The sequence below is a fragment of the Lathamus discolor genome, chromosome 3, assembly GCF_037157495.1.
Source record: "Lathamus discolor isolate bLatDis1 chromosome 3, bLatDis1.hap1, whole genome shotgun sequence".
Lineage (NCBI taxonomy): Eukaryota > Metazoa > Chordata > Aves > Psittaciformes > Psittacidae > Lathamus > Lathamus discolor.
In genome coordinates this window covers 77,266,916-77,285,314 of record NC_088886.1, presented here as the reverse complement: position 1 = coordinate 77,285,314, position 18,399 = coordinate 77,266,916, and the positions used below count along the sequence as shown (strand labels likewise).

The window sequence follows — 18,399 nt, the reverse complement described above, 5'->3', positions numbered from 1 at the left end:
CTGCACCACTTTTCTCTGGGGCTGGTGAGTGTCTCACACTTGTCAGGCTCTTATATTAACAACACAGAAGTACAATAAAGGAAAGAATCAGTTAGTGCAGTGATGGATAGCAGGGATGAAGAGCAGGCATGAGAAAGGTAGAGCTGTTGAGGGCACTGGACAAATCCATGTAAGAATCCCATTAACAAAAATCAACCAGTGAAAGGACATAGGGGAAACAAAGCAAAACTAGATCAGATAAACTCATTCTGACTCCCTGTAAGCTTTGCACAACAGAAATGGCCGAAGGAGGTTTTCCTGGACAGCCCTCCCCACGACGGAAGGCTTTATTTTAACATCAGCCACACAGACAAACCAGTAAAACCCACCACAACCATCATCTTGGTATTTCCATTTATTATGCTGTAAAAAGCAACACTATCTGGATTTTATTTCTTAAAATAAATAACTTTCATTTTCAGAACCAGCACAGCTCAAGTTTAGATTCATTCATGGGAAACTGCTAGAAATACATTCATCACTGTCTGTTCCCCACAATACCGAATCTAAGAGTCAAGATCAGCCCAGTCAGTTACAATGACCAGAATTACACTGCCAGTAAGTATAGTCACTGATAGTCCAGCTCTGAAGCAAAAAAATCTGGTACAATACATTTTGTTCACAAAGAGAGGCCTAATTAATGCTAAGACTATCACAATATTTCTGAGTACAAAGCATTAAGTTAGCTTGACGATTTTAGGTTTTGATACAGAAGAAACATACATGACATAAAAACGAAGGAGTGGGGGAATCCTCTTTGGAGCATAAGGAAGTCAGCGGTTGTAAGATAACCAAAAGCTATTTACGGTAAAATCTACATGTCAGTGTCATGAATGCTAAACAGCCAAACCAATGTACTGCATCTACTGATATTTATAAATATAACGCCATGTCTAGATAGCTGCATTGCTGAATTGGACGTTACAAAATAATCCATCTTCTCACAATGAGAAAATACTAAAACTAACTAGCAAAAATGCACTGAAGCAAGGACCGGCTAAAAGCACTCAGTATGATTCAGGAAAGCATTAAGCTTAGGGACAGCCATGATCCTTAAATGTTAACTCAGTTAAAGTCCTTCTTTCGGGTTGGTTTGGTTCTTAATACACGTGTATTCTATAATATACCTCTATTTTAAAAATGCCAGTTCAAGCAATGCAAATTTCAGTTAAAGCTGAATCAGGTATTTTTCTGAGAAGCCAAAGGATATGTCTTAATAGGAAATAAAACGTGGAAGAAGTCAGATTAGCACTGAGATACAGAATACTTCACTAGAATCCATCTGAAAATATTCCTCTATGCTAAATTTGACGGAGAAAACATGCTGGGATTTAGTTCAGGGTGCAGCAGGGCAGAGGCCTTGTGCTACTGTGTGACTGACGTGGCTCAAATTGCCAGAGGCCATTTCGTGTAGTTCTTGGTTAGAAGTGGGGTGGCTGTGATACAGGATGTGGAAAGAATGGTTAAAAGCCTTCAGAAAAATAGCTGATCTCCAGAAAAAAAAAAAAAAAGGGAGAAAAAAACCCAGCTTTAGAACAGTAAGATTGATGAGAAGTGTTTGATAACCATAGCAGTCAGCTTCAAAATGCTATGTTGGGCCTTTAGACTTTCAGACTCTTCCAAGATTCCACCATCGTGAGGACAGTCGCTGCTCGTGATGAGTATCAAGCACTTTTCCGTGCCGGGAGGCAGTATGGCATATACCGACCAGAGCCTGTACAGGAACGCGAGAGATTTACTCTCAGCCACGCTCACCTGCTGGGTCACTCTGGAGAAGTTTCTTCTCTCTATGCCTTAGTGTACTCCTTTGCCAAAGGAGGATAACGTGGTTCAGATCATCTCTATAAAGTGCTTGGGCCATTCCAGAAAGCATTTGGGCATTATTTCAGGAGGATTTTGGTGCCTCAACACAGAAAATTTTGACTTTGAGATCTACTGCTGGCTTGTACACTATGTGCTAGAATAAAAACAGCCGCACACACAACTCTCAAACACAGTCTCTTTTTCCATGTGCTAAACGATTCTTGCCTATAATTCTTGTGCTAAAACTCTTGCCTATGTGCACACCTGTGGTGTTTTGTGAATATCCAACTCTTCAGTGACTGCTCACTTCAGAGGTTCTGTGCCATGGTATCAGCAGAAGCAATTGCACGTGGGATAGGGAACAAGTAACATACTTCTGCAAACAACAAGTATCTGCAGCAACATTTCCCATGATGGGGCACATGCTGAGCTGGCTCCAGTGGCAAGTGGGGAAGTGCCACTGTTCACCACAAAAGGCATCACCTGCTTGTGCTCCTAATCCTGAACGTGTTCTGCACCAGCGGAACCCCACTGGTGCAATATCCTGCTCCCTGGTTGATGGTAGTGCAAGAAGAGAACATACCCAAAAATTTGGCTTATCTCCTGCTCTGCTCACACTTTGATTGGCTCTATGCTCCTTAAAGCTGTTTGACTCTGTCCGTGTTCCTTACCGCAAGCCTAAAGTAAGTCAGATCTACGTGCAATATTTGGTTTAGTACTTTGCCTTTCACGTACTTCCATACCCCTCTCTGGTTCCTGGTGCAAGCACCAAGAACAGCACACATGAGCCCCACTGGGGGGTTCTGCAGCTTGCCAAGGCTTGCTGTAGTGCAAATGTACCTGCTAGGAACACAACTGCATAGAGTGGAAGCACCCGCTTTCCCCAGTGACAGGGGAAGTACTTTAGCAGCTGAACATGGAGAGAGAGGAGGGAGGCGAGACAAAGGGAACTGAAAGAAACTCTTCCTAAACAAAAACCTCGCTAAACACTCTTTGATGTCCCATTCCCCTATGCCATTTGGTCAAAAAAACCTTAAAACAAATTCCGTTACAAGACTACCTAAGAACAAGTCTAGACCATTGACAACTGTCATCTATATACTCTGTTGATACTTCTATTATGTAAACAAGGTGGACTTTTTTACTTAGGTTTATTTTCCCAGCGATAAGTGCAGATCCTTACTTAACACACCCAGCCTAAATCTACATCAGCATCCTCAGCTTGTGAAAAACCTCACTGACGCTCAGACCTGACAGCACTCTGGCTCACCTTGGCCATACTGGAAACAGAGGCTATAGGAAACAAAAACTCAGCAGAAAAAATCCTGACCACAGACTAGAGTTCACACAGAACACAAAAATAAATTAAGTAGTGCACAGTAAAGCCAACAACAGCTAAATATTTTTATACATCAATTATATGCAGCATGAGGTAATATTGCTCACATTATGGAGGGAGATTCTTAGTTGGTTTTGTTTCTTTAGAGAGAGATTGGATTTGTCCTGTGCGTATAGAAACTCCTGTAACATAACACTGAAGTAACAGAGACTTCTGTAAAATATATACCACTATCAGATAGAAACACACACGCTCTTCATTACTTATGTATACCACAATTAAATAGGTGATTTGATTCTTAGGATCTAGCTGAAGATGATTATAGTAAGCCATCCAGATTTTTATGAACCGTTCGGTTCTCCTTCCCGTTGTTGGAATCCTCTGATGGCGTGTATTGGACCTGATATTCTTGAAGAATTTTAAACACATCGTGGTGTCCGAAATGTAAAGCTTCATCCATAGGAGTGTTATTCCACCTACAAGAAGGAGCACACGAGATGAGCACCTAAGCACAGAGCCGAAAGCACCAACAATCTACCTCTTTACACACTGTGCTAGTAATTCTGAATACATTCCAATCTGACTTGACAGACACTTCTCCTCAGGGGTGCTAAAGCATCTCAGAGAGATGCTATTAGTGTCTTTCCTCCAAACTTTCAGTAAAAACACTCACCTGTCTTTGGGGAAAGGATTCACTTTGCATGCTTCCAATAGGAATTTAACAACATCCACGTGTCCTGTAAGAAAAATAGGCTTGTGAGTGTATATATTTTATATATGTGTATCTATATATATACAAAGTTTTTCAAAGCAGGTATGCACATAGAGTGAAGATACTCTAACACGAGCTGACTACGCTCCATTAACAGATAGCAAACAACATCTGAGGAGACATTACCTTCTGCAGCTGCTACATGCAGAGCTGTTCGTGAGTCATAGTCTCTTTGTTCCATATCCATTCCTGACAGAGCAAATCTAGAAAAATAAACATATATTACAAAATAAAGCCTTACATAACTAAAACAAGCTACAGAACCAGCATGGAACAATACCCTTAAGCCACAACAATGAAACTCCCACTGCAAGAGGATATGAACGGTATCAAGAGCCCATCCTACCTTCAGTTATAAAGGGGCCCTTACTGCCTTGCCTTTAACTTTCCATTCTCTAGTTGTTAAAAAGAAACATAAGGTATCCTTACAGGAGACTTCACAGTTAAGATATCTGATTTAAAATCTTACACGGACAAGCTAAGCCATACAAGGCAAATTACATTTATGCCACCTGAGGAAATCCAGGGAGGGCTCCCAAGTCTGAAAACCCCAAATCCAGAGTTTAGCTATTGGCAGGGTTCTTTCATCACACTACAGTGCTCTGGACAGCAGAGTTAAAAACTATATGTGTTTTTCCATTCACTAGCTATATTCAGGTATATTCCAGCCACATCAATACATTCATTTAGTCTCTTACCATCATTAAACATTGCCAGGTTCTATTCCAGATTTAAAAAGCGAAGCTAGATTTTCTAACCTCTACAACAACAATGCCTGAATCTTTGTGTCAGTTTCAGAACTGAATTATAAAGCAGGTGAGAGCATAGCTAGGGTTTTCTGCCATGACTACAAAAACCATGGTTAAGGAAACTTTCCACCCAAAGAAATATAAAGCAATGGGGTTGCAGCATAGCATGAGGATACCTTTGCAATGGTTTGAGTTTGGTTTGGTTGGTAGGTGCCTGAGTGAACACAGGCAGCCTCCAGCACAGCCGAGATGTTCCCAACATAGACACAGTGCATATGCATATCCATAAACAATAACAGCAGGTACCAAACAAGCAACATTCCTATTCCCAACCCCACACTGTTCTTTACCTCCGGAGTGCAGACACATCCCCCGTGTAGGCAGCAAACAGCAGATTTATCACAGACTTCACCTACAAAGAGAGATGAGATCCTGTTTATTTAGCTTCTTTCCTCAGAAAGAAAACTGATGGAAAACCCAGAAAACTCCAGCATGGCCAGAGCTGGTCCAGCACTTATGAACTCATTCATTTTGGCCACATTTTGCAGTACAGTGTAAAACACCAGAAGAATTCATTTCAGCTTGCTTTGTTACCAGTGCTTTCAGGTCTGTCTTTCCAAGGCTGAAGTCATAAGGACAGTAACAGAACCATAAAACGTGCAATTTTACCCTGCTGTGGTAAAAAGTAAGAGCCTTGCTGTACGAACAAACCAGATTTCACTCTGATTACCCAATGATACTGAATATTGAATTACAGTGTCACTTTGCATAATGCAAAAAAGCATAAGTAACTCATGAGACAAACTCATTCCAGAAAATAAACTGGGTTTGGCCTTTCTGGAGGGTTTTTTGGTTTGGTTTTTCTTTTTGTGTGTGGGTTTGTTTTTCCAGAGGAGACTCCTAATGCTAGAAGAAATCTGTGTTAGCAGACGAGAAGAACAGCACTGGGTTTGCTTTAGGTTAGAGATTTTCTTTACATACATCTAACACAGAGGCTTTCTTCAAATAAACCATTTAAAGCAATTCTAGCACATAATGAGCTGCTGCAAGAACAGCAAGGGTTTGAGGCAGATAAAAGTAGAATCTTCCTAGATCAAGTAACGCAGACAAAGTCTCAGCAAAGCAGTGCTTTTTTCAGCTGTATTAATTACTCTAATAAGAAATGCCACTGTTCAGCTACCCCAACTTTGTCTCATGCACATTTTTAACACGTCTTGGCTGTAACAACTCCACAAGTTTCAAGAACCCAAATTGACAAAAAGAGATGGTTTTAAGCATCCCACATTAGGGTCTTTCCTAAACAGATACAGCCATTTCTAGGCACCATTTCACAGTCATTGCCAGTCAACTTTCCAAATGCTGCACTACTTGTCGAGCCTGCAAAGTTCTGTCGCTCGTACGAGCCAAGTAACAGAGATAAAGGAGAAAACTGATGCTGCACTGACCTTCTACAACAGGGAGGCGGAACAAACCAAGAATCACAACCCTCAGACAAACCTCCCACAGATTTCTGCAGAAACACTGGCATATTTTCACAGGGCCACAGATGAGCCAACATCTGCGCCTCCTGTAAACCCAAGCAGAGGAACTGCTTGGTATTCTTTACACCTCAGATGTGCACTGACGCAAAGAGGGACTGAAGCAAAAGGAGATGGGGGCACAAAGGCTGGGATGGATACACAGGGGGGACATGGAGCCACTCTCCTTACTCTGGTATCCACAAACTCCTGCAGCTTCTTTCCAGCTTGCACTCTGAAGCTCCTCAGGCTTACCAGCCTTGCACAGTGAGTGTGAGACCTGCTGGGCAAGATCCACAGGTCTCTGTCCCTCCTCAGGAGGCTCAGTATCCCCCAGGAGGCTCCCAAACCTGACTGGCTTCAAAGGCTGGGCCCTGGGCTCTATCTCGGCAATGACCTGAAAGCACCCGTGTCACCTTTAACTGTGGCAACCCTGACATCATGTCCCAGACCCCCCCACACCAAGCATGGCAGAGGACAGGCATGGAGCAATTCTGCTCCTCTTATGAAAATGTTTTCAGTTTAAAGCTTCTGAAAAAGACAAACCCAAACCCAGTGACAACGCTACATACAGCATGTCAGCATGGCTTTGCTCTGGATGCAGAATCAACCATCCCTGCCTGAGCTCACTCACCCCTATGGCCCTTCTTCTGCCCCAGACACACGCAGCTCCCCCCAGGCTGCCCCTGCCTTCTCCCAACCCCTGGCTCAGCACAGGAGTTACAGGAACAAACCATTACAAGCAGCCTTCAGGGCTGCTGTGTCTCATCCTTGCTGTGGCAAACTTCTGTGGCTGGGATGTGGAGACTTCCATCACCAAGGCTGGTTAAGGGCAGCAAATACCCAACAGTGCTCTCGTTAGGCTTCAGTAGAAAACACCACACTTGCACCTAAAAGAACGTACATCTTTCACAGCCATTGGGCTGCAAACTGTATTTACACACAGGCATGAAAGGGGGATTTGGTCTGATCATTTCTAGATTTCACCAACATGATTCAGGAGTTCTCCTTGCTCAGAAAGAAGTTGAGCATTGCTCTACTGCTGGTGCCACGCAGACAGGACAAGGCTGGTTGCGCTCAGACACTGCAGGTTCTTCAGGTGCTGAACACTCTCCGTTTTCAGGATCGAGGATGAGAAAAGGACGTTCTGTCTTTACTAAAAAAAACATTTCAGAGGTAAATGATAATTTTGGCTGGGCTTCCTTACGTTTCTGGGAAATGCAAATCTGTATTAAAATAACAACGTAAAAATAACACACATTCCTTCCTCACAAAAAATAACCTTCAAGTGCAGCTGGGGCCAAGAATCCCTCTGGATTCAGCTGAGCATTTTGCTAAGAAGACATTTTCACTTCCTAGAACGATGCAACAAAGTGCAGTCTGGAGATTCCTGAGGCTTTCTAACACAATAACCTTGGGCCAGATCTTTCAGCAATCTGGGAATCATTAAAGCATAAATGTAAAATCCAAGGTCACATTTGATGAAACTGAACTTCTTGACAGATCGAAAGGAAACGCAAGTCCAGACAAAAAGAAAAAACAGAAATCTCTGCTTCTTTAGTTCAGAAAAGAAAATTTGAGAGGAAATACGACTGCTCTCTGCGTAACAGTAAAGGTAATGGGATACAAAAGGCAGGACACAAACAAATTTAGGAGGACAATTATTAGCAGAATAATTATCCAAAACTGGTCAGGAATGAACTCAAGCTGGAAAGAAGAGCAGACAGAGTTCAGACACATCATAGCTGAAACAGCCCCCACAGGGCTACCTGCCTGTGTTTCAAGCGAGACTTCAAATGATTTTATGGGAGACTTAGGTTGGATTTGCTAGCAACAAAACACACTAACTCTGTAACTGCACCCTACCCTACCAACAACATAGTTATCTTTTGGCCGAGACGTATTTTATCAGGAACAAAATGAAACTGCTCAAAAGGCAGCATGAACAGCAAAGATGGAAGTACAAAGAGAGCTCAAGAATAAAATCTAAAAATTTGCAAACACAAAATCCATTCTGAATTCAAAGGAAGAAGATACAGTTTCCATCAACTGTCTCTAGAATATCTCTTATTTTTCAAGAGAACGTTAACCTAAGCAGCAGATCAATTAAACCATCTTGTAAGAGGCTATTTACACTGAGAAAAAGTTATCACTTGAAAACAGCTTGCTGCCAGAAGCTTTGTATCTGCATCAAGTCTCACTTGGGCTGCCATGAAGTCACACACAGTCAAGGCTTCAAAAACGCAAGTAAAAGTTCTCTACCCCCAAACTCGCAGCCCACCAGCCCAAAATAACAGGTCCATTGCAAAAATCAGGAGCCAAAGAAACTCAAGAGTGGGAGCAGCAAACATATGACTGTGTTTTGGGTTTTTCTACTGTAGAGGAGGAAAAAACAAGACTGAATACAACAGATGAGCTGTATCCATTTAAACTAAGTAGGGCGCAAGAGACAAGGCAACTAATCTAAGTGTTTAGGGACTGTCAAGGAGTTTCTCACCGAGTGGTTCATTATCTTCTATATGCCACATTCAGTGCTGGTGTTTCTGTTAACTGTACTGATGAACACAGGTTTTCCAAGTTTACCTTCAACCTAACAGCCATAAGTTACAGTTTTCTACCATGCTGAATTCCTTAACTATGAAAGTTTAGTCACAGGAAAAGGGATGTGGTCCCTTTGCTATATACGAGTCGGATCAAACATTAACAGCCATACAGTAGGATCAAACCCAGAGCAAAAACCGTTCCACCTTTTGTCAAGTGGGAAATAACCTGCATGCACCATGCCAGAGGAACTTAACAGCTCTCTTGTCGCTGTGCCAGAAATGCACAGCACTACTCACTCACCTATGATGAAACCCTCTATACAACACTCTTTCCCAAGTGCTGGGCATAATGCTGGTTATCCAAGTAGTGGGCATAATCCTTGTTATCCAAGTGGTGAAACCAGCAAGGGAAGTTTTTCCTCAGCAATATTTGTGTCACTCAACGCTAAGATCAGAAGTCCCAGACCACACACCTGGTACTTTCACCTTCAAGGTAGGTGCTAGAGGTCTCAGGCTCAGCTGGATGAAGCCATGATGGACTCAAGCTAATGCTGGCAACTGCCCTGCTTCATGCTGGAAGTGGCCAAATGACCATGACCTCCAGAGGTCCTTTCCAACAAGCAGCTCTGTGAGTCCATGGGCAAGAACGTGAGCAGCACAAGAAAGAAAAACCAAGACTGTTGTTGCTGAAGAAGCGAGGTCAAGTTACAGGAAGGCAACACTCGGAGTCCGGACCAGCAGGAAGCCACAGACAGTTCAGATAAACATATGCAAGGTAAAAGGAAAAAGAAGTCAAACACTCAACCCAAACCCCAAACCAAGTGAGATACAGCACTGAAAGATACAAAGGATAACTCAGTGCTACAGCGACTCCTATTCCAAAGCTTTCATACTGCAGTTATTTTAAGTATATCCTGAGCCTGACTGTGCTATAAGTTTCAAACTACTCTCCTTCAAGCAGCAGGATTGGGATGTGAAGCCAACTGCACAGGAATGGAAGAAGAGCAGCAAAACACGCTGGCTGCCCCGGTGTTTCAGCAAGTGCATCGCTGTCCCTCATTTCACTGTGAACACATTATCAAAGTTCTTTGGTAGGACATGGTAGTCTTTGGTTGTCAATTCTCAGGGTACCAACCTGAAAACCCCAGTGAAAGTATCACTTTAACTTCAGCATTAATGTGCTGAGGTTACTTACCACAAGCAAAATTTCAATACATTAATTGATCTGAAAGGCTTGACTGGTATGTGGGAACAGCCTTGGTGGAGTATTCGTAACAAATTAGTCCTTCCTAGCTGAGCTGCACACCCAAATCCAGCCCACACAAGATGACTTACTCAATAGTCTCAGTCTCATGATGGCTAGCAGCAAATCCCCGTACAAGGCTGAGATGAGGCTCACTTCTCCTAACACAGTCTGGTTCAGAGGACTTTAAATGTACAAGAACAGAACATGTATCACTGCCTACTCTAATGCTATCAACACAAGATCTCTCCAAACACTCCACAAGAGAACAAGCTGCTATCGTTAACAGCACTAGAATGGGAAACCGAGGCCCAGAGATGGAATTGAACTGTTGGGGTCTTGCTGCAAACAAACAGCGACCTGGCACCTTCTGCCCACTGGCTCAAATGCTCCAGTGTTGCTATAAAACAACCAAACCCAAGCAAGCTGACCCTGCCAGCCCACGCTCTGCACCTGCCTGTGTGTCCCTGCTGCTACAGGGCCATCCATCCTGCACTGCTATCACTGCCATGGCTCCAGCAAGCCACTGCTCCGTATGCTGCTTGGGTCAGGAGAGGGAAAATCCAGACAGCTGTGCACGCAAAGAACACAAATCCATCAGAAAAATTAATTTAGCTTAGAGCAGGACTAATTCCACGGGAAGCTCTTCGCTAAAAAGGTCACGGAATCTGGATTTTAATTTCCTACCGTGTCCCACTTCCTGAGAGAGCTCACACACACACACAATTCCTTTGAAAACATCACAGAATTTACAGCCTAAAAAAGGATTAATTCCAACTTTTCTGTTTCTTCAGGTGGCAAACAATCTTTCCAGTGTGCTTTCCATAATGTTTAAGGACAGTGCCACAGGTTAGCTATCAAAAAAGATGGTCAAAATGCTGGAGAAAACAGGTTGTTTGAATGCATATTGTTTCTCAAGAACTTTGCCATATCATAACTTTACTATGCACCAGACCCAGTGTGCCAACAGGTTCAAATACAACAAGGGGAGGTAAAAAAGAGATAGTAGAGCTAGTTAAGATAAAAAACCACCACTCTCTTATGTCTTATGTTTTTGTGCTTAAATTGGGATGCAGTGTTTCCTTTTGGGAACCTTTTCCTCCTTGCTAAATGGCTTGAAGAGTGGGTTTTAAACATAGAATCATAGAATCATAGAATAGTTAGGGTCGGAAAGGACCTCAAGATCATCTAGGTGCAACCCCCCTGCCATGGGGAGGGACACCTCACACTAAACCATCCCACACAAGGCTTCATCCAACCTGGCCTTGAACACCGCCAGGGATGGAGCACTCACAATCTCCCTGGGCAACCCATTCCAGTGCCTCACCACCCTAACAGGAAAGAATTTCCTCCTTATACCCAATCTAAACTTCCCATTTAAATTCTAACCCGTTACCCCTTGTCCTGTCAGCACAGAGGTATGGAGATAAATTGGGATATAAGCTTCAGCCCTTGCAGCTCAGGACTTTCCTAATGACAAGCAACTGTCATACTGACCCCAGGTCCTGATGCCCTGAGATCTCAGAGCAGGTTCCAGATAAGCAAGAGTCTTGGTGCACAACACCCCACCACCCAGACCCTGACAAATGCTTCCAGCTGCAGGAGAGGTGGAATACCCACTGAAGTGGGAATAAAGTTCTGTGGCTCTTCATCAGTGCACAATGCACCAGAGAAACGAGACTGACTTGTCTGGATGTGTCTGAGGCACAGCTCTCCACACCACTAAAGCCTACCAACGCTGCAGCACACAGTCTGCATTCACGATACCATGGCCATTTTCCTTTGGCACCTGCACTGACAGCCGAGGATGATGGAGCACAATTTGCTTCTCATATAAATTATATGAGAAGCCAGTCCAAAATTATTCTTCACTGTGAGGGTGGTGAACGGTTTGCCCAGAGAAGCTGTAGCTACCCCATCCCTGGCAGTGTTCAATGACAGGATGGACACAGGGGCTTGGAGCAACCTGCTCTAATGGAAGGTGTCCGTGCCCGTTGCAGGGGTTGGAACTAGATGAGCTTAAGGTCCCTTCCAGCCCAAACCAGGCTGTGATTCCATGGTGATCCTACGCTATTCCAAAACCGCAGATCCTGGCAGCACACTGTGACAACAAGGAGAAAGACAAGAGCACCAAGTGCTCAGTAATTTCTCTTACACGGTCTCTCCTCTCCCACCCCATCTGGCAGCTGGGTCATGCTGACACAGTGGACACGACTGAAGACCCTGCTTGCCAAGAGACCTTGAGGTGCCCCTACACCCACAGCCACAGCTGCTGCTGTGCATGATGAGCTCTCACACCCATTGTTATCAGTACACGGCATCACTAATCCAGCTCAGTGCCGGATTAACGCTGAAAGGCAGAAAATAGATTTTTAAGCCATCCAAGGTGCGTGCTTGTCCAGTGAACAAGGATTAATGTTTCATACTGGGAAGAGACTGACTGCTATAAACTCTTCCTGTTCTCTTGACCTGCACAAATGACCAAGTACCAACAAGTAAGGCAGGAGCAAAGAGTTTACATGAGACAAAAGGGTTTGCATAGAGCGAAAGCTCCAAAATCAACAGAAATTCAACCTCACAGTCACCGCTCTTCTACTTTTCCTAAAGATCATCTCCTGATGATGGCCATCTGAGTATGCAGCAAAAAGCAATCACATTCCTCCTGCTCTCCAGAAAAACTGCAGCTTTTTAGAAACTTATCAAAAGGAAAAAAAATCTGGAAATCCAAGATGCCAGCATAAATTCTGGAACAGCAGTGGTGACCTACATAAACAAGCAGAGAAAGTAAATCTAGAGCACAACTTAAACAACTCAGCCACCCAGTTCTACACACTGAACCTATAATTCAGCAACACTGAAGCACAGCCCCTAGATTACTTTCTCCCTTCATGTAAGGTTTCAAAATAGAATTGTAAAAAACCAAAAGCCAAACCTGCCCAAAATGAATTTTGAAGCTTCAACTTCGAAATTAAACCTAGAATGCAAATAATCCCTGAAAGGACATAAATAAACCAGGGATGAATCTCAGAGTGTCTGCACATTCAGACACTAGATAGGACCACTTACTTTAAAGCAATTGACCGCTTTTGTATTTACAATTGATGTGCAGTAAGCCAGCATCTGCTCTCCAGGATCTGCTAACAAGGCAGAGCCATTTCTTCTTCAGGACTTTCTCCCCCCACCTCTTTAGCCTATTTTCCACACTACTGATCCTTGTTTCCTCGTGTAATTTGAGGAAAGTGCAAAAATAACTCTAGAATCTGCAAATATTGACTCTTTGTGTTGGGGAAAAAAATAAATCACCATTCAAGTCCAGAGGAGACAGCCAGTTTTCCTTTAAAACGCTATTCCTCCGCATTAAGGTAAGCTGTATTTTGTAGGGAAAGAAAACTTAATTGTAAGTCAGTATCTCTGTAATCTGTTGCCCATGAAATAAAGTGAGGGTTACTACTTAAAAGCAAAACATTTACTTTCAAGAGTAAAAACTACGGCTGAACTGTAAAGAAGTATCTAAGCAAAACAGCATGAGTTTGTCAAAAGCACTTAAGTATTACTCTACCTTCCCAGTGAAGTCTCTTAGAGCTTTTAAAACAGCTAGTTTTCAGTCTGGCACAAACAGATCTCTAACATCCAGCATATCTGAAGAACTGATACTGGTATTTACATGTCCATGGTGCGCTGGAGGAGTGCAGACATAACAGCTCATAGCAGAGGTCTCCCAGCACAGCTAAGCATCACCTCCACTCCACAGCTGAGATGCAAATACCATGCTTACCGCATGCCCCACCCCAGTGCCAGCATTCTGCCAGGATACAACACCCAAACCTACGTGCTGTGCTTTATTCACCCAATCCCAGACTAGTTTAGGTGCCACCCAGAAGAGGGCCAGCTCTGAAGCATCCTGAGAGGGTGCTGGGGAGGTTCTGCCCCTGAGAGGGTGGGCAGTCGATGAAGGCACTCTCAACAGCCTCTGCATTAAGCCACAACGCTACCTGCCTCTAAGTTTGGTAAGGCAATTTCTCTGACTTTCTGAAGCATGCAAAAGTAAGTCTTTCAGCTTGAGTAAAAGTGATCAACAGACCCCACCTGGCTCTACAGCAACCTAACGCCAACTACTGCTAACTCAGCCTCTTGCTCTAACTTTAAACCAACACAAGGATTGTAACAAGATTATAAAGCTGGCATTCCTTGGGAAAATCTCTGTTCCCATTATAGGATAAGTAATTTTAGGATATGTGATTAAATTAATGCATACACATACATTAATGACACACAGAAATACCTGAAAATACAAACAAGGCTAGCTGTTCCATAAAATTTCCATTTCATCTTCTTCCATTTCATCTGATCCTTGCTTCCTCATGCAATTTGAGGAATCTGCAAATATTTACTCTTCTGTGCTTTGAAACTAACTCAGAAACAAGATTGTAGTTTTTTCATTCCAGTCCATTTTGTAACACCTCAACTATCATTTCTTTTCCTCTAGGTGGTGCAAGCTCCTCCTCACAACTCAGGACTGAGGATGCTGATGATACCCAGCTCCTTTAGTTTTACGAGCTGCGGCTGCTGCACTTATTTTTGGAGCCAAAGCTGCAACAGTGACTTTCAAAGTTGCTACCACAGAGTTTATTTTTGGAGTCTCTCTGGTGGAATTGACTTGAAATGCCACTTGCACAGCAATTACCCACATAGCTTGTGCTGCCTGTAGAAAACTAAGACTCATGAAACATTTACTCCTCGGTAACTGCCTTAGTTCTCAGCAGCCATGTTCAAACACCATCCATGTATACACTGAAAGCTGCATGTCCCGTGAGTTACATCTAAACTGCAGCCACACAAGAGGCTGTGTTTTCACATTAATGTACCCAAAGCAGCCTTAAGCCAAGTCTGCTGCAATAGCTGCAAAAAACTCAGGCAAGCCAGCGAGCCAGGTATTTATTCCCCTGGATTCATATAAGAGCTTCCCTGTCTCCCTGTGTCCATATCAGACGGTAGTACAGCACTAACAGCTTCCAGTGTGGCATCACTTAGATGCATTAATTGCATTTATGACTGCAAGACCTGTTACAGTGCTCTGTAACCTACATACAGACCCTTACTGCGTCTGGATAGTCGAGTTGATCAAACAGAAACACAAGGAACACATTGTTTTAGGTAATATTCCTGCTTTTTCGTGAATTTACACTTTATTAAAAATGATACAATGTACTGAATCATTTTCTAAGTTGAAAGGGTTTTTTGACCTTTAAAGTACTGATCAATGACAGATCAGGACGGCAGCAGGCAGCAGCTGCTAAAAGCAACTAAGCAGGTTATGGGAAATGAACTGAATGCCCAATTAGCAGGCAGCAAGTAAGGGCATGAGAGAGAAGGACATGAGACAACTTCCAGAGAGTTTCCAGAGAAGAGAATTCAGAAGCCTAACACTGCAGCTACCACCTCTGCCCTCAGCATCAGAGCGCACTTTGGATAGAGTAAGAAGAAAGTAGGAAAAGTTACAAGACAGGTACTTTTTCTAACAAACAGATCAATTCAGCAGGAAAACTATGGGATCCTGTGATCTATCTTTTTTTAATCAAGTATCACGCTGGGAAAAAAAACAGTAGATTTTAGATGTCTTATTGCAATTCAGCTTTTAGAACTGTTTCAAATCCAAATTCAGTCTTTCAGAATGAAGTTGGTCATTTTCTTCTTCTGACTTCGTACATTTCTGAATTGGCTGGTACACACTGACGAAAAAGACTTCTATGATCCTAAAAGTGTCTGCTTAAATCTGAGAACAGAGCAAGGAGTACTAAGTTCAATTCAGACACAGGAGCACTAACGTACAAACAAGCTTGTACTGACAGCTCAATCTTAGTACTTGTCGCAGAAGCTATGTATGTAGCTGAATGTAAGAACATTAAATTAAATCAAGTATATACATTGAAGATTTCTCTCAACACCAGAAAAAAGGCAAAAACAAACTAAAAAAATAGAAACAATAAATTCCTTCCTTCAACTTGAGAACAACTGCCAATCTCCTTTACTGGAAAACGTATGGGCTGAAGTCACAAAAGGAAAAGGGCAGCCTTCCTGCAGTTGAAGGCTGAGTAGAGATGGTTTCCCTCTCACTCCCTACTCACCTGGTGGTTCCAAATGGATTTCCACTATTCCTGCTTCCTTCAGACCCAAGCCTTTTAGAGATGGGTCAGAAAATTTAGAGTGCTAGATTATGCCACCCAAAATTGCAAAAACAATGCCCCATTTTGGTCTTTAAGGTGCCTTCCTCCCTCCCAACCCTAACCATTCTATGATTTTACAGTAAATAGCATTTCTTGTCTGCATGAAGTCCTTTTTTTAAAAATACTTTAAATTACTCTAGGTATTTAAAAGCATCTAAAAATGATACTTCCTACAAACTAGCCCAGTACCCTGTTTGTACATCTTTTCTGGTCTGTTACTGTGCTATTTTGCATAAAATGTTAAAAGCCTAACAAGTTCAGAGGAAGCAGTAATTGGAAGCAAAAGGTACTTCTTCTTTCAATCACATCTGGAGCCATGAAAGACAGACTAAACCAGAATTCACCTCTTCCAATACAAACTTCTTGCTCATAAGCGGCCATCAAGCGGACACATACTTCTGGAAAGAGTCTCTCTCACTTGTATTCCTCAAAACAATGTCTCTCTACCTGTGAAAAAGCTAATTAATCTTAAAGACTAACAGGCAGGAGATGCAAGCTCTTCAAAGTGTCAAAAAACCATCCTTTAACTCAGACAGGAAAAAAGCAAGAATCATAGACAGGACTGAGCTCAGTTCTACAACTGACTGCATACTCAGATCATTATACTTAATTCTCATCATTTTAAGTGATAAAGGAGATATAGTATCTTGTAAATGAAGTTTAAAATACTATACATTTCCAATATAGTTTCTGAATCCATAAGTAATAGCCTACTTTATAACATGCTTGGTTTAGCTCAAGTGCCTGAAAGACAGTAACAACAGCACTGATTGAACTGTCCTTGAAGATGTCAAGCTACAGCAGCAGAGATCTAATTTCATTACAACAAACACTGTGAATTTGCAATGACTCATTATTTATAGCTATGGCTACCAATTAATTCTAAAGTACCAGCAAGCTGATTGTTAAAATTAGATAAGATAAGACTATTTAATTAAAACAAATCGAGTTACATGATTTAACAAAATGTTTACTAGATTAAGTGAAACATCTACTTACCTTCAGGAACTGAGATTCTTTCAAAAAGACCATGCCCATTTAATTCCATTCCTGAGATGTGTAAACCCAATGAGGTGAGCCAAGGCTGTTTTGGCCAGCCATGTTTCTCAGCTCACGCACTCCCAACCCCTGCCTCTCCCAGCAGAGGCAGGAGAATCGATCCTTCACCAATAACTGACTCCAGAGGTGGACAGTGGGTCACACTTACCAAAGTTTAGTTGAAGCCCTGCATACAAGCCTTTCCCACAAGAATCAGGGCATTCAAACTAATACTAAGCTAGAAAATCTTACATAATATTGCGAGAACTTCCAAGGTGCATGGATGAGGCAGCTTCTCCTTGTCCTGTGCAGAGGCAGGGGGAACTCAGCATGACAGCGGGAAACCTTGTGGTAAGACCAGTGCATGGCTGGTTTGTCTTTCCCCCTCCTAGCAGAGAGAACCATCATTAAAGATGAACTGCTTCAAGGGGTACACAGAAAACCCACTCAAGTCAGAGCTTAAGACTAAGAGCCACTGACTCCATTAGTATCAGACTGCAAGATCCCAGGAACGGAAACCTTTGCAGCTGGAAGACAATTCCTGCAAAAAGGCCTCAAGATTCCCTTATACACAACTATGGTACACAGTATTAAGAACAGGTACTAGGATGGACACGGCCAATATCGCTCTGTCACAGATAGCCCTGAAAAACTGACAGATGACCACCTGTAAATTCTTCAACACTGGAGGTCTTCAGTAACTAATGAAGCTTCATCAGGGATTAGATGATGATGTACTGACTAGAGAGCTTCCTTCCTCATGCACGTGCATGCTCAGGCAAATAGACAAGTCTGGCAGATGAGCAGCTTATCTCAAGTGCTGTTCACTGACAATTGCTTTCAGATGTGTTATCCTTTGTTTTACACCTATGAACTTTGCTTTGGGGATGATTATGTTGTCTCCAAAAGGTTTGAATACTGGGAAAAGGAGAGAAACTTGAGTATCAAAACTGCCCTGACTAGATTACAATTAGCATGGTCATGCTTGGTTCCACCTGCTGTTTCTGATTTCTTCTGGTATAAATGAATTAACACACGTTTTACTCTTGGAGACAACAGAATTAAGCATATTACTGACAAGACTCCCCAAAAGATGAAGATTTAATGGCCTTTCACCAGACTGAAGACCTAA

At 42.6% G+C, this 18,399-nt stretch overlaps 1 protein-coding gene across 1 annotated transcript in view; it reads right to left on the bottom strand.

Annotated features, from left to right (window-relative positions):
* Nucleotides 1-3,417: 3,417 nt before the first annotated feature.
* GLS (glutaminase) overlaps nucleotides 3,418-18,399 on the bottom strand; it is a 64,476-nt gene continuing 49,494 nt past the window's right edge. The window contains exons 15-18 of the mRNA XM_065669934.1: nucleotides 5,053-5,114; nucleotides 4,080-4,156; nucleotides 3,855-3,918; nucleotides 3,418-3,657 (exon numbers count right to left, since the gene is read on the bottom strand). Of these exons, the coding sequence (XP_065526006.1) occupies nucleotides 3,501-3,657; nucleotides 3,855-3,918; nucleotides 4,080-4,156; nucleotides 5,053-5,114 (360 nt within the window). The 3' untranslated portion in view covers nucleotides 3,418-3,500. The remainder of the gene's footprint in view (nucleotides 3,658-3,854; nucleotides 3,919-4,079; nucleotides 4,157-5,052; nucleotides 5,115-18,399) is intronic.